The sequence below is a fragment of the Poecile atricapillus genome, chromosome 27 (assembly GCF_030490865.1).
Source record: "Poecile atricapillus isolate bPoeAtr1 chromosome 27, bPoeAtr1.hap1, whole genome shotgun sequence".
Taxonomy (NCBI): domain Eukaryota; kingdom Metazoa; phylum Chordata; class Aves; order Passeriformes; family Paridae; genus Poecile; species Poecile atricapillus.
Window position 1 is genome coordinate 123,214 of NC_081275.1, and position 12,890 is coordinate 136,103.

The following is a 12,890-nucleotide window of genomic DNA, read 5'->3' on the forward strand; positions in this document are numbered from 1 at the left end:
CCAGGACTTCCATGGATCAATAACTGCAACACTGAAAACATTTTATTTCGAGGGAGGCTTCAATAAAGTCATCTCTGCACAGCACTGTGGAGCTGCTGGGATGCTTCCAAACATGAGTCAGGCTTTGGCATGAGCTGGGATAAGTGAAAGATGGGAATGGAAGATGCACTGAGCACCCACTTTTGCTCTGTTTAAGTTCAAGCTTCCAATGTTTGCTCTTCAAACCATGGCTCTGGCTCTTCCCAAACATAGTGCAGCTTGGGCAGGATTTTGTGAAACTTAAAGATTTTGAGGATTTAATTCAAATACCAAATTTATGTTACAAAAGAGGCTATGGGGGTTATGAAGGTTGTGGCTTTCTCATTCCTGGAAGTGTTAAAAGCCAGGTTGGATATAGCCTTGAGCAGCCTGGTCTAGTAGGAGGTGTCCCTGCCCATCCAGGGGTGATTTTGACTAGATGAACTTTAGGGTGCGTTCCAACCCCTTAACATTCTGTGATAAAATTGTGCTTACGCTAGTTAAAAACACAATATTAATGTGCAAAATTCATCTTTACCTCAGCTGGATTACTCACAAGAGATGAGTGTGTGGTAAACACCCAATGGCAAGGGTTTGGGACTAGGTGATCTTCAGGATCCCTTCCAATCTAAACCAGTTTGTGATTCTGTGGAACATGCCCATCATTTTTCGCATGTTTTTATCTCATCAACCTGTGATAAACAAAGTATTTTTACAGAAAGAGAGCAGATTTCATTATTTCATCCTCTTGTGACAGAGGAAGTTTCAAAGCACAGGTGAAATCCAACTGTTTAACATGGGGAGAACACAAAACTACATACAAACGCTGATTTTGAGCCAAGCTCCTTGGCCAGACTCTACCCAGGACCTGCCGTAGGAGTGATCAAGGAAAATTCAGGCACATGGCCACGTGTGTTTGTGTTTTATAGCAATGAAGTGTGTGAGAGTCTGTGAGTAAAAAGCTGCAGTAGTTTGTGTTGATGCAGTTTGGGCGGTAATGTTCATTTTCCTAGTTCTTGTAAGGGACTGGTGCACAGAGAGGCGTCCAGGTTCCCTGGGATGGATCAGTCCGTCATCTATGCAATGGGAAAAGAGTTGCTGTTTCCTCCAACATTTTCCTGGGACATAGATAAATCTGTGTATCTTCATGGGTGCACACACAAACAAAGGTATCTGTGTCTGTGTGGATTCAGATCTCCTGAAATAAAACCTTGTTCAATCAGATCATTAGGTGTTTAATAACTCCTTGTTAGTAAAGATTCCCTTCAGAGCTCAAACTGAATTTCATAGCTGAAACCTTTTGCTAATCCATGATAATTTTCTTTTATCGATGCCTTTTAATCTAAAGAAAACCCTTTTTTAATTAAAATACTAACTCACCTATAAATGGTTAAATGGCATAATAGAAAATGCAATAGGATTAGGGAACTTAATAGGCTGAAGGAGAAAGTAGTGTTACTAGAGATACAGTGATTATTCCAAAAGAATAGACACATTTGGATTTATTTTGGTTTGGTTTGATGTGCAAGTAGATGCTTGGCATTGATCACAAACAGCCCTGCATTGGTCCCAGTCCTACATGCCGGTTCAAAAAGATAAACCACCAGCAACTCCTGATCACAGTAGGGGTCACAGCTCTCCCAAACTGCTCATCCAGACTCGGGAATGGGAGCCTCAGTGGTAATTACTATGGGCATGCAAGTATGAGGGATGTTGTGAATGGGGCAGATTGTTTCAGTTTGCCAGGTGGAAACAGAACTTTCCAAGTGCTCTGAGTCCCTGTTTTTAAAGAGAGTCTTAAAAAGTCAGGCTGCTGACACTGCAGTTACTAATGTAATACTTCCCCTATTGTTAGTTTAACACAGAATCCCAGACCTGGTTTGGGTGGGAAGGGACCTTAAAGCCCATCCAGTCCCATCTCCTGCCACAGGCCGGGACACCTTCCGCTATCCCAGATTGCTCCAACCCTGTACAACCTGGCCTTGGACACTTGCAGGGATGGGGCAGCCACAGCTGGGCATCCGGTGCCAGGGCCTGCCTGCTCTCACAGGGAACAGACTTGGTCCCCACTGGAAGACAGACAGCCTGCTGCAGAAAGTGTCATAAATGAGCCAGCTAATTAAATTTTCTGATTGCTGGCAAATTAGCAGCTAAGTGTTTTGCATTAGATGGTTAATTCCTCCCCTGGAATAAGCATCACTTTCCTTGTGCAGGAAGAGTTGCTGGCAAAGTCAAATGAGAATTTTTATTTGCATCGACAGAAAGATTTTCAGTTTTGCTCTGCTGGCTTGGGCACCGGTGGGGATTGATCTCACTAAGAACTGCAGAACTGGCCCCAAAAATGTGCAGTATTGGCTTGAAATAACATCTCAGCCACTGAAATTGAAGTTCCTACTTCAGTAGTAGCAAGTCAGTTCCTATATGCTGCCAATATATGATGCCTGTATGATGTCATTACTCCATTGGGCACAGGAGTGGCCTGTGAGGTGGACATAGATCATGGGCTGCAGCCATCAGCTCCTGGCTGTCATCAGTGACAGGTGGTGGGACCCCAGGGACGAGGTTGTGACTTCAGGTTCTACGTAATCAATATGCTTTTCTGAATTAAATGCTAGTTTTGCAGTTCTAGAAAGCCAGCATTGCTAGTGACAGCCATCTTTACTCAATCCATTATATTTTTATAACTGGTTATTGCAGACATCCTTTTTCCTGGTGTTCTTGGAAGATGTCATTTTCTCTGCTCAAAAAAACTGCAGTTGTGTAACAGGAAGGGTTATTTTCATGCTGTTTAGGGCCTGGAGCTGGTCAATTGCATACAGAAAATCCTTACAGGAATAAGAGGCCTAAAGGACTCAGCAGGTACAGAATACTTCAAATAGTTGTTTCATGCTTTTGTTAGTTTTTATAATTTGTGCCAGAAACTCATCCCATGATTATGATCATAAGATTTGCCTTTGTTCTCAGGAAGAGGTTCAGGACCAAGAAAAATCGTTGTGCTTTGAAAAGCCACTTTTATAAAATGATCGGTGTTATCTGTTAACATTTGGCTGTAGAGTGTCAAAACAGATTTTAGAGTTTATGACATTGTCATTTGTTATTTAGTCCAGTAGAAGACTAATGCCCAAATCTGAATCTGTCAGGATAATCTTCATTTGAACATGAGTCAGAGGTGCTTAATTCTTGTACGTGAAAATCCTCCTTTCCTGTAATCGGGTTATGGGTGAATTAGGAGGAGTTTTTGTCTTTTCCACATTTAGGATATTTGTAATAACAGAAATTCTTCCTTCGGTGTCTTTTCCCCACCTGTATTTACATGGAGAGCCTTGTATTGACTTCAGCCTTTTAAAGTAAACTGTTGTTTACTTTAACAATGTGAGTCATGGTGACATGGTGTGTCTTGGCTGGTGGAAGTGTGTTTCTAAGGCTCAAGTCAAGCTTTTAAGGAAACGAAAACATAATAAACTAGATGCCAGGCCAGGCTGGACAGTGCTCTAAGAGCCTGGTATAGTAGAAGGTATCCTTTCGCATGGCAGGGAGTGGAACTGAATGAGCTTTGAATTCCCTTCCAACACAACCCAGTCTGTGATTTTGTGATGCTATGAAATGCATTAAAATGTGCGTGGTGGAACTTGCAGTATATGGTACAATGTTCTTTATTGCCCTCAAGAGAAAAAATGGTGGATCAGCTTGTTTGATCCATGAGCCAATCACGCCTGTCATCAGTCAGTTCTATAGAGAAGGCAGGAATTAGTGGGGGAATGAGCACCTCAGTGAGGTGTAAAAGACATCCACAGTAAATGTAGAAATAAAGCCCAATGGAATGGGAGATTGATTCCATCCTTACAGGTGAGAGGCAAAAGGTTCAGTGTTGATCTGTCAAAACATGCAGATCCTGCATCTTTCACAGACCTGTGTGTCCACACAGCAAGTGGTGTGGTGATCACATTGCCCTCTCTGTGTTTATTAAAATTCTCCTTCCTCTTTTTAAGAATAACCTTTAGTGCAGAACCTTATAGTGGCAGTCCCATCAGTTACTAACATTTCTTGAACTGTGAAAATCCTGTTAGTTTTGTATTTTAGAACACAGTGAGCACTGCCACATGTGCATGAGATGAAATATGATCCTGGTGTCAGCCAGAAGTGATAAAGACAGGCTATTTTTAATATGTATTATAGAAATGACTGTTACTGAGACTGTGCTAAAACATATTTATTAAAACTTCAATTAGAAATGAAATATTAAAGGATTGACCAGTGCAAAATTATTATTCTAAACAATTTTCAGGTCATAGCAATAATCTTCTCAATATTAAAATGTTTTCATTGTATCAGGATCTGGCACAAGATTGTTACTGGGAATGATTTTTCACAGGTGTTGGCTAGTTTGTGGCTGTGGGGTTTTTGTGTGTGCACATGTTGGATTTTTTCCAGGGGGCACTATATAGAATTGACTGCTGTTTTCTAGCGTTTAGAATCATTGTGTGTTTGAGTGGTGCTGCACATCCATGAGCATTGTGGGATGGGGGAGACAGAAGGGGCTCCAGGCTGTCTGTATCTTCCTTAGTCTCTCACATTCCTCCTGCCTGGCACTGCTCCTGAGACACTGGCCCTGATGGGCTTGTGGGGAATGTGCTGGCAATATGTCTCATATTGATCTAGGAGCTTCTTGTGTAAAATGGAAATAATACCTGTTTTTCCTCAGCACATCTCCTAAGATGGATCATGAGGGGGTAGAGAGGAGGGTTTTTAGCACACCTGTTTTGGTGCAGTGATGGGCGGTTGATTCCTTGCCTTTCTTCTGCTTCACAGGGACTCTACTGAAAAAACATACCCCAGTCATCATCTCTGTTTGGCACACTCTTTTTAAAAAGAATTCTGGAATCACTACTGTGTAGCTTGGTTAGAGTGATCTGGTTGTGTCTTTGTCTGTCAGGCTCCCCGTCCTTGGACCTTCTCAGCCTTTCCCAGCACCATGGCAGCTCCCTAAAACCAGGAGATTTGTTGCTGCCTCAGAGATCATTCTCCGACCTGTTGAGCTTTTATTACAGGACATGCAAAAGAACAACCTCCCAATCTTTAGTTGCAGATCCCAAATTTAATTTGCAAGACAATGGAACTATAAATATAAATTATGTAAATGGAAGGGCAGAAGCACTGATCCCTGGAATCGGTGCTGAGGGGCTTTTCAAATTAGCCTTTCATTGTAACGGGCATGAGAGTTTAAATTGGAAATGCAATATGACAATCTTTGCATGTAACTTATTCTCCAGCTCTCTTTCTCTGGTCTGGAATAAATTTAAAGACTTTTACTTAGCCACTTTCATTAATTTTACTCCAAACAAATGTTGTACAGAATTTCTTGTCTTTTGGAGTTCAGACTGGAAAAACATGGAGAAAATCCCATTTTTCTGGCACTAGTGGTCGGTGCTGCTTTGTTACAGACACTTTTACCTTTCCCCCATCCTCTGTTAAGTCTCTTGATCTTTTATGGATTTGCAAGGATAAAAGTGGAGTGCTTCTTTTGGGCTTGGAGAGTGTTAGCTTTGCTTTGCTCTTTTGTGTTGAATACCAAACCTGTTTGGTCCAACAATGAGACTGTCTTGAAATTGAAATTTTATGTTCAAGGAAACAATTGCTGAACATAGCATTTATGTGTGCAGATATTTACAGTTAAATATCTTAAAGCTTGATGGGCTCTGTGTACTTATCTATCATCTTTGCTTTTCCACAGTTGCTGAATCCTCATTTGCTCATTTGCTTCCTATAAAAAAATTCAATGAAGTAGGAGAAAAGTTTTAGAGGAGAAAAGAAAAACTTTTAGAGTATCAGGAATGTGTCTCAGTGTTCACACTCTTTAAAGTCAGCCTGTGCACTTTGAAAGTTTAAGAGCCATCTCCTTTGTAAAGAATGCAGATAATTGTTTTCCTGGCAAAAAGAAAAAAAAAAAAAAAAAAGTAACCTGATATGAGTCTGACAGTGATGTTTAGTTAAGTGCTTCCATCTGTTGCTTGCTATTTCCCTTATTCATGACCTCTCTTTTTCTCTCCCCCTTCTTCTCCTTCAGCCCCTCTGAGGAAAGCAAAGTTTGTTGAGAGCCCTCGAATCCCAGAGTCTGAGCTTGGCTCCCCAACCCTCTCTGCCCAGAAGCTGGACGTTGATGCATTCTGCCCCGGTAAGCTGCATGAGAAGACTCTGTGCAGAGGCAACAGGCAGAAAGATTTTTTAAATGTGTAATGTAGGTCCTTTGGCCAGGTGGTTGGTTGGACCTTCCCTAGCTAAGTTTTGCTGTCTTGGAAATTTGAATAAGTGTTAATTTGTCATAATTGCCCATTTACGTTTGTTTCTTGCAATTTTGCATGTGGCTGCTCTCCCCTCAGAAACCCTCAGAATAATTTAGAAGGTCTAGAGAGTTGCTTTTGAGAAAATGAAAATGAGCCAATAAACATACTTCTTTAATTTTTAATGCTGGTATGCAGAGAGGCTGCATCTCTGTCAAACCACATCTCAGAAACATCATTAAATCAGCTGAAGCAAAACTGTGGGACCTTATTACCTGCATCCAAGAACATTGGCGTGTTTACTTTCATTTCGTTTTTAAAGAAATACCTTCTAATTTATGTATTCTGTAGTAGTTGCTCTGAAATATATACATCTTGCTTGAGGCCTCTGGTTGAAAAATAAATAAGAGTGGGTCATGTCTCTTCCTGGCTCAGTCCTGTTCATGTCTGTCAGTTTGGGCAGGCATTACCTAAATCCCCCAAGCCCCGGCAAACCCAGCACATGTGAGTGTCTGGAATCTGCAGCTCAGTATAATTTCCCAGATTCTTCCTCACTTGGAAGTGGCAACCTGGGGAGGGCTAGAGTCTCTGGAGGTGCTGAGAGAAGGCTGAAAGCAGCAGCAAGTGTTTTGGTGGATTTTGTGCTGAATTCTGCACTTTCTTCTCTTGGCTTTTCTTGATTATGAACCAAAGGGATGCATACTCACTATAGGCTTTGGATGGAAAAAAGAGTGTTTGAAATGGTGTGCAAACGTGTGACATCTGCCTCTGAAATCTGTAGCTACAGTAGCCAAGGTCATATTAATAAATGACTGTGAAATTTGTTTATTTCTGTGGCTGATGAACTTGAAGAATAGCTTGTACTCAAAACTGGAGGAATTAATTGAATGTTGTCCAGATTTTGAATGTGGGTTTTCTTGAATGTATTGTGTCTGAAAGAGAAGTTGTCTTAGAAAATCAAGACAGTTCCTGTGCTTGGCAATGCCTAATTTGAGACCACAGTTGCCTGAAAAGTGCTTCTCCTTTTTCAATCATCATGAATTATAATGAAAATTTTGCTGCTGCTGCTGCCCGTTTTTCTAACTGAACAGCTTCAACTGTTGTAATTGTTAATAATTATAAACTTGTTATGATTGCATCCACAGAGAATTATCATTGCACTGTAAGATTGAAGAAACCTAAATTCCACATTCCCACACCCAGACATGTCCCTCCCCTCTGCCAGAGCTTTGGAGGGCAGGACTCCTGCCAAGCCCAGGGATGGGATCTCCAAGTGCCATCTTGGTATACTTGGAATAGGGAAACGGGATAAGAACAGAGGAGTACATGCCAGGGAAGTGCATGGACTTAGAGTCAAGGTGGAAACTGCAGGTTGAGGGTTCAGGTTGTTTCCATTTCCTTAAATGTGATCCCAGGGAGCTGTTGGGGAGCTGCTGTCTTCATGTGTGCCCAGGTCCAGGGACTGTGGCCAGGTTTATGCTGGCAGTTGGGACAGGCAGGGGAAGAGAGGAGGATAGAATCCATTGGGGAAGGATTTCTGAAGCTGATCATGGAAAAAAAATGCCAGAATTTGTGGATGCTTCTGTGAAAGTAGTAGTGCTGCTGGAGGTTTTGCTTGTCTGAAAGGCTGGATTGAAGGAGATCAAGATACAACACCTTGGAAGAAGTAGGTGGTTGGGAGAGGATCCTTGTGTAAATAGGGAAAGAAAGAAAGAAGAAAGAGAAAAAAAAAGAAAAAAAAGAATTGTGGTCAACTCACAAGGACCAAATGGGATATAGCATTCAGCTCCTGATGGGAAGGTGGAGGAAGAGTCCTACTCTGGATCATATCAAAGCCTCAGGCACTGACTGGAATCAGTTTACCAAGGAAATTCAACTCCTTTCTTCTGTACTAGGTTTATATTAACCCTCTTCTAAAGCGTGTGCATCCTGTGAAAGATATAGTACACAGGGCTAAATCCCAAACATTTCCAAGAATAATGGTGTGAGTTGAAAGAAGGAAAAAAATTAGGCTGATGATCTGCCTGGCAGTGGAGGGGAGGTGGAGTGGTTTTTAATGTGATCCCTGGCAAAAAATGTAATTAATTATACATCTGAAAGCACTTCCAAACACTAAATAGCAAAGAAAAGATAACATTAGCTCTAGTGCATATATAGGAATAATGATTTCAGTTTGAGATGCTGAGAGGTGAAATTCTGCTCAGTATCAAAATGTTTATTTTGAGGCTTCAGGCAAAATTCAGCACATTCCAGGGAGGTGGTTTCCTGAGCAACCACAGTGCCACTGCTTGGCCCCTCATGCTGCTGGGGGGAAGATTTGCCTGTGACATGTTCAGTGTGAGTCAGTGTGGGGGAGTGACGTGCTCCCGACGTACCAGCTCCGAGGAGGGAGAAAGAAGATCACGATACCGAGTGTCTTTTGAGGGAAGTTCTAATACCAAGCAAAAATAGTAAAGTTATAAGCTTGGTATAATTTTTTTTTTTAATTATTATTATTATTATTACATTCATTGCATAGAGAAAAGAGTATAGATACTTTAAAAATAATTAAATCTTCCTACATGAATTTAGAAATTAGCCCATATTTTATAGTTCTTGCAGCTAAGATGATGGCAAAAAAAGCTGTTCCATGACTTTGAAAAACCCCTTTCTACTGGAATTATCACAGAATAACCTGAGTTGAAATGGACCCACAAGAATCATCGAGTCAAATCAAAGTTTCTGCAGATAGTTTTGTAGTTGCAGAGGTTGTTCAGATTTCAATCCAGCACTTCTTGGCTTGAAGTGTTCCTGGTGGAGGAGTTCTTCCCTGTCTCTTCTCTGCGTGGCTAGTGAAGCACAGGTTTCCCACCCCCGGAAACGTTCAAGGCCAGGTTGAACGGGGCTTGGAGCAGCCCGGTCTAGTGGGAGGTGGATGGTGGAGTGGGATGAGCTAGAAGGTCTCCTCCAACCCAGACCATTCTGTGACTTAGCAGAGACTTTATAAGGAGGGTCTCAGAAGGTTTCTGACCCATCTTCCCTCCTTGTCTCTGCTCCAATCCTGCAGACACTGTTCAGCAGAGCCATTTGTATTTTCCCTGCTGTCAGCCTTCTGAAGACAGGGAGGCTGGGGATGACACCCTCACATACATCATTGCTCTTAAAGAAGAACAACATAGAATAGCAGGAATTTACCTTCAAACCTCTGTTGTTCAACTGTCAAACCTTTTCTGCAGTGATTCTGGTGACTCAGTTTAATATGTAGGGGTTTTCCCCCACTTTATCACACCTCACTCCTGCCAAGAGGCACTTCTTGTGTGGTGAATGCTGTCCTGACTTCCTGGTTCTTAGTTGTGGTCATGAGGGAATCCTTTGAGCTGCTTTTGGTTTTTCATGATAGCTTAAACATGTTTTGACTTCTAATTGCTCAGAAAACCTATTGGAAACTATCAGAGATGGATGGTGCTTTCAGGTAATGGCCTTTTGCCTCAGATTAATGTTTGCACTTGCGTTTTATGTAATTTATTACCTTGTTGTCGTGTTCCAAAGGCTAAGTCTGTTATGACATTATCTTTTAATTTGATTAACTCCTTCTTCAGAAATTTTGGGACACAAATCTTGAGTGTCTGGTTTGCTTGTTGCACATTAGGCTGGAAGGCATCTGTTTTCATCCCTGATTGATTTAGGAATCACTGCAGTGCTCCCACCACAGACAGGGAGGGGAGTGATTTACCATGGCAGTGGCACTTGTGTTCATCTCATCACTCCTTTTTCTCTTCCTTTGGTTAAAGAACCATCGAGCTTGACATCGGCTTGCTGGTGCTTCTCTCTTTTTGTCATGTAAAATGTGTATTTTTCATTTCATGCTATCTTCATGTTTCTTCTAAACACAACAAAATGCTTGTCAGATCTTAGACAAAGCCCTTTCAGAGGGAATGCAGGAACCAGCACTGCTCTCTGATTTGTCATTGTAAAGATACAGGTGCTAAGCCAAAAAATCCTACAAAACCCCAAACAAATTTAGCCAGCAGGATTCTGGTCCAGCCTCTGTCATATTGAACAGTGATGAAGTGGGGGGAAGGAGAGGGAATAACCAAACCAACCGTGATCTGACAAATGGTTCTACTGTTGAATCTTGTAGTTGTCCCAGCACTGTCAAGCCCACTGACCTGAAAGGAATGAGAGATGATTGTGATCAGCCTAATTGCAGTAGAGCCATAATTTGGCACACTGGTTGCTATGGAAGCGATTGACTTTTCTTGTGCTGTTCCTGGGAGGATGCTGCTGGTTCCTTCTGCCATATCAAGAGATGAAAGCAGTTTCAGAATAAACTCCTGTATTATCAAACAAGTCCCAGTCTGGTCTGAAATTCTGGATAGGAGAGGGGAATATTGAAGGCATTGCTAGAGTTCCAGGTGTGAATTGGAATCCACTTGGGATTGGCCACAGACCAGTTGCCGTTAGGTGTCATTGAGTTTGCTTGAACTGGAAGTTGCAACTTTGAGGATTGCGGCTGGGTCCAGAGTTTCAGGTTTATTGAATCTTCTTACCAAAGCGGAGTTGTTCAAGTTAAGAAGTGAAAATAATACAAATCCCATAGATTATTTCCATATGTTTTAACTGTTAAATAATTGGAGACAACATGCTTTTCTTGAAGCTTCCTGGTGCAGTCCATTACTAATCAACCCTTACAACCTAGGGTTTGGGTTCATCTACCTGGAAGAGAAAAAAAGAGGGGCTAGGGCTGTAAATGATCCAAATTCTGTTTTTGTGATGAACTGCCCAACTTTAAAATGTGGCTGCTTTCAAAGATGTAACCTAGATGGCTCCTGAGGTGTGTTTCACTTCAGATGCTTCAGCAGCAGCAGCCTAGCACCTCTGGCTGCCCATCTGGATGGATCCCCGGGAATCTGAGTTGTTGTTTCACCTCAGCAAGCAGCAGTGCTTGATTTCAAGTGGCCTTTTGGGAAACAGTAACATTTTTGTGCTAATACTTTGGCTTTTTGAATATTTATCACTTTCTGCCAGTGAATAAATATGTACATAAGCAAACCAACCCTGATGGTTTTGAAACTCTCAGTGATGGGCCTGTGAGGATCAGTGTAAAATGTTTTCTTCCACATCTGAGCAGGTGGGGCAGATTTCTCCTTGATTGAGTGGCTCTGGCAGAGGAGTTTCCTCTTGTAGTGTACTATTTTTTGACAACAAGAGCAGCCCACACTGATGCTCTCGAATCCCAGCAGGGTTTGGGTTGGAAGGCACCTTAAAGATCATTCAGTCCCATTCCCTGACATGGGCAGGGACACCTTCTACTAGAACAGGTTTCTCCAAGCTCCATTCAGCCTGTCCTTGAACACTTGCAGGGATGGAGGCAGCCACAGGTTCTCTGGGTGACCTGTTAGGAAGTGTGTGTGCTATCAGGCACAGTCCCAGCAAGTGTCCATGATCTGCTCTAAAGGAGTGGAAGTTTTGGCCATAAAAATATAGCTGGAGGAGAGGGGAAAGAAAGGAAGCTAACTTTTGCAAAGTGCTGAGGCATTTTAGCAGTCAGTGGGTGATTCTTCCCTGGATCCATGTTGCAGCTCCCTCAATAAACCAAACAAATCCATGATTGTTCACCTTGCAATAGTTCTGTTCCTACTCAGTGTCTGTCAGGCTGGATTAGGTATGTGTTGGCACTCTGTGGCTCCCAGCACAATGACAGCCTGACGTGTCAGTGATAGCACCATCCCAGTTGTGTTTGGGATCCTTGATGTCTTTACACAAACTTCATTTTCCTTCTTAGTTCCCTGTTGAGTTCTTTAGGAGTTCTTTAGGTGGGGTTTAACTTGAAGTTAGCCTTTGCCTTGTGTTTATGCCTGCCCTAAGTGGAAATACAGGGATGCTAAACAAGGCAGAAAGGAAGGAGATGATGGTTGCTGGAGGTCTTGGTCATGGTTGTGCTGATTAGTGACTAGAGTGATTAATCAGTACTCTCTTTTTCCTTCTGGCTCAGATATCTATTCCCAAATCCTTTAGAATCTAGAAGAAATGGTCAATAATTCTGCTTCTTTTTTTCCCACAGTGTTTTGGGATGCCGTTATTTTGTTTCACCTCTTTATGGAGGCAACCCCCTTAGTATTCATTTTATCATTATTGTTAGCTGTAACAATAGAAGAAGGGGTGGTTACATTTGTAGGAAACTGCTCCATTCTTAATCTTCAAGGTTAAACTCAACCTTCAAGGAGTCAATTTTGGTTGGGAGTTGTTCCCAGCACTAAACCAAAGGAAACTGGCTGTGCTCAGTGCCCTGCATCTGCCTCACCTCCTAAATCCTCCCAGGTGGGCAGTGCAGAGGTAGATCCGGCTGTTCCTTTCTGCCCAGTTGTGTAAGTCAGCATCATTTGAACATTTTTAATATTATGGTTGTAAAGACAGAAAGGGGAATGCACAATAAGCTGTGAAGCTGATGCCTTAAGTTTTAGCTTTCATATTTTCCAGATTCTGTACTGCATTAATATATAACTCTGAACTTCGTATAGTGTCAGCAAGTTCTCCTCACTGTGTAGTCAGACACAACAATCCTTTTCCAGCCTGAGAACCAAGGACCATTGCAGTTTCAGGCCCAAAAGGTGT

General features: G+C 42.0%; 1 protein-coding gene across 1 annotated transcript in view; it reads left to right on the top strand.

The window, feature by feature from the left end:
- The window catches only part of TANC2 (tetratricopeptide repeat, ankyrin repeat and coiled-coil containing 2), a 161,556-nt gene that overhangs the window by 65,974 nt on the left and 82,692 nt on the right, over positions 1-12,890 (top strand). Inside the window, exon 8 of the mRNA XM_058857940.1 lies at positions 6,083-6,190. Within this exon, the coding sequence (XP_058713923.1) occupies positions 6,083-6,190 (108 nt within the window). The remainder of the gene's footprint in view (positions 1-6,082; positions 6,191-12,890) is intronic.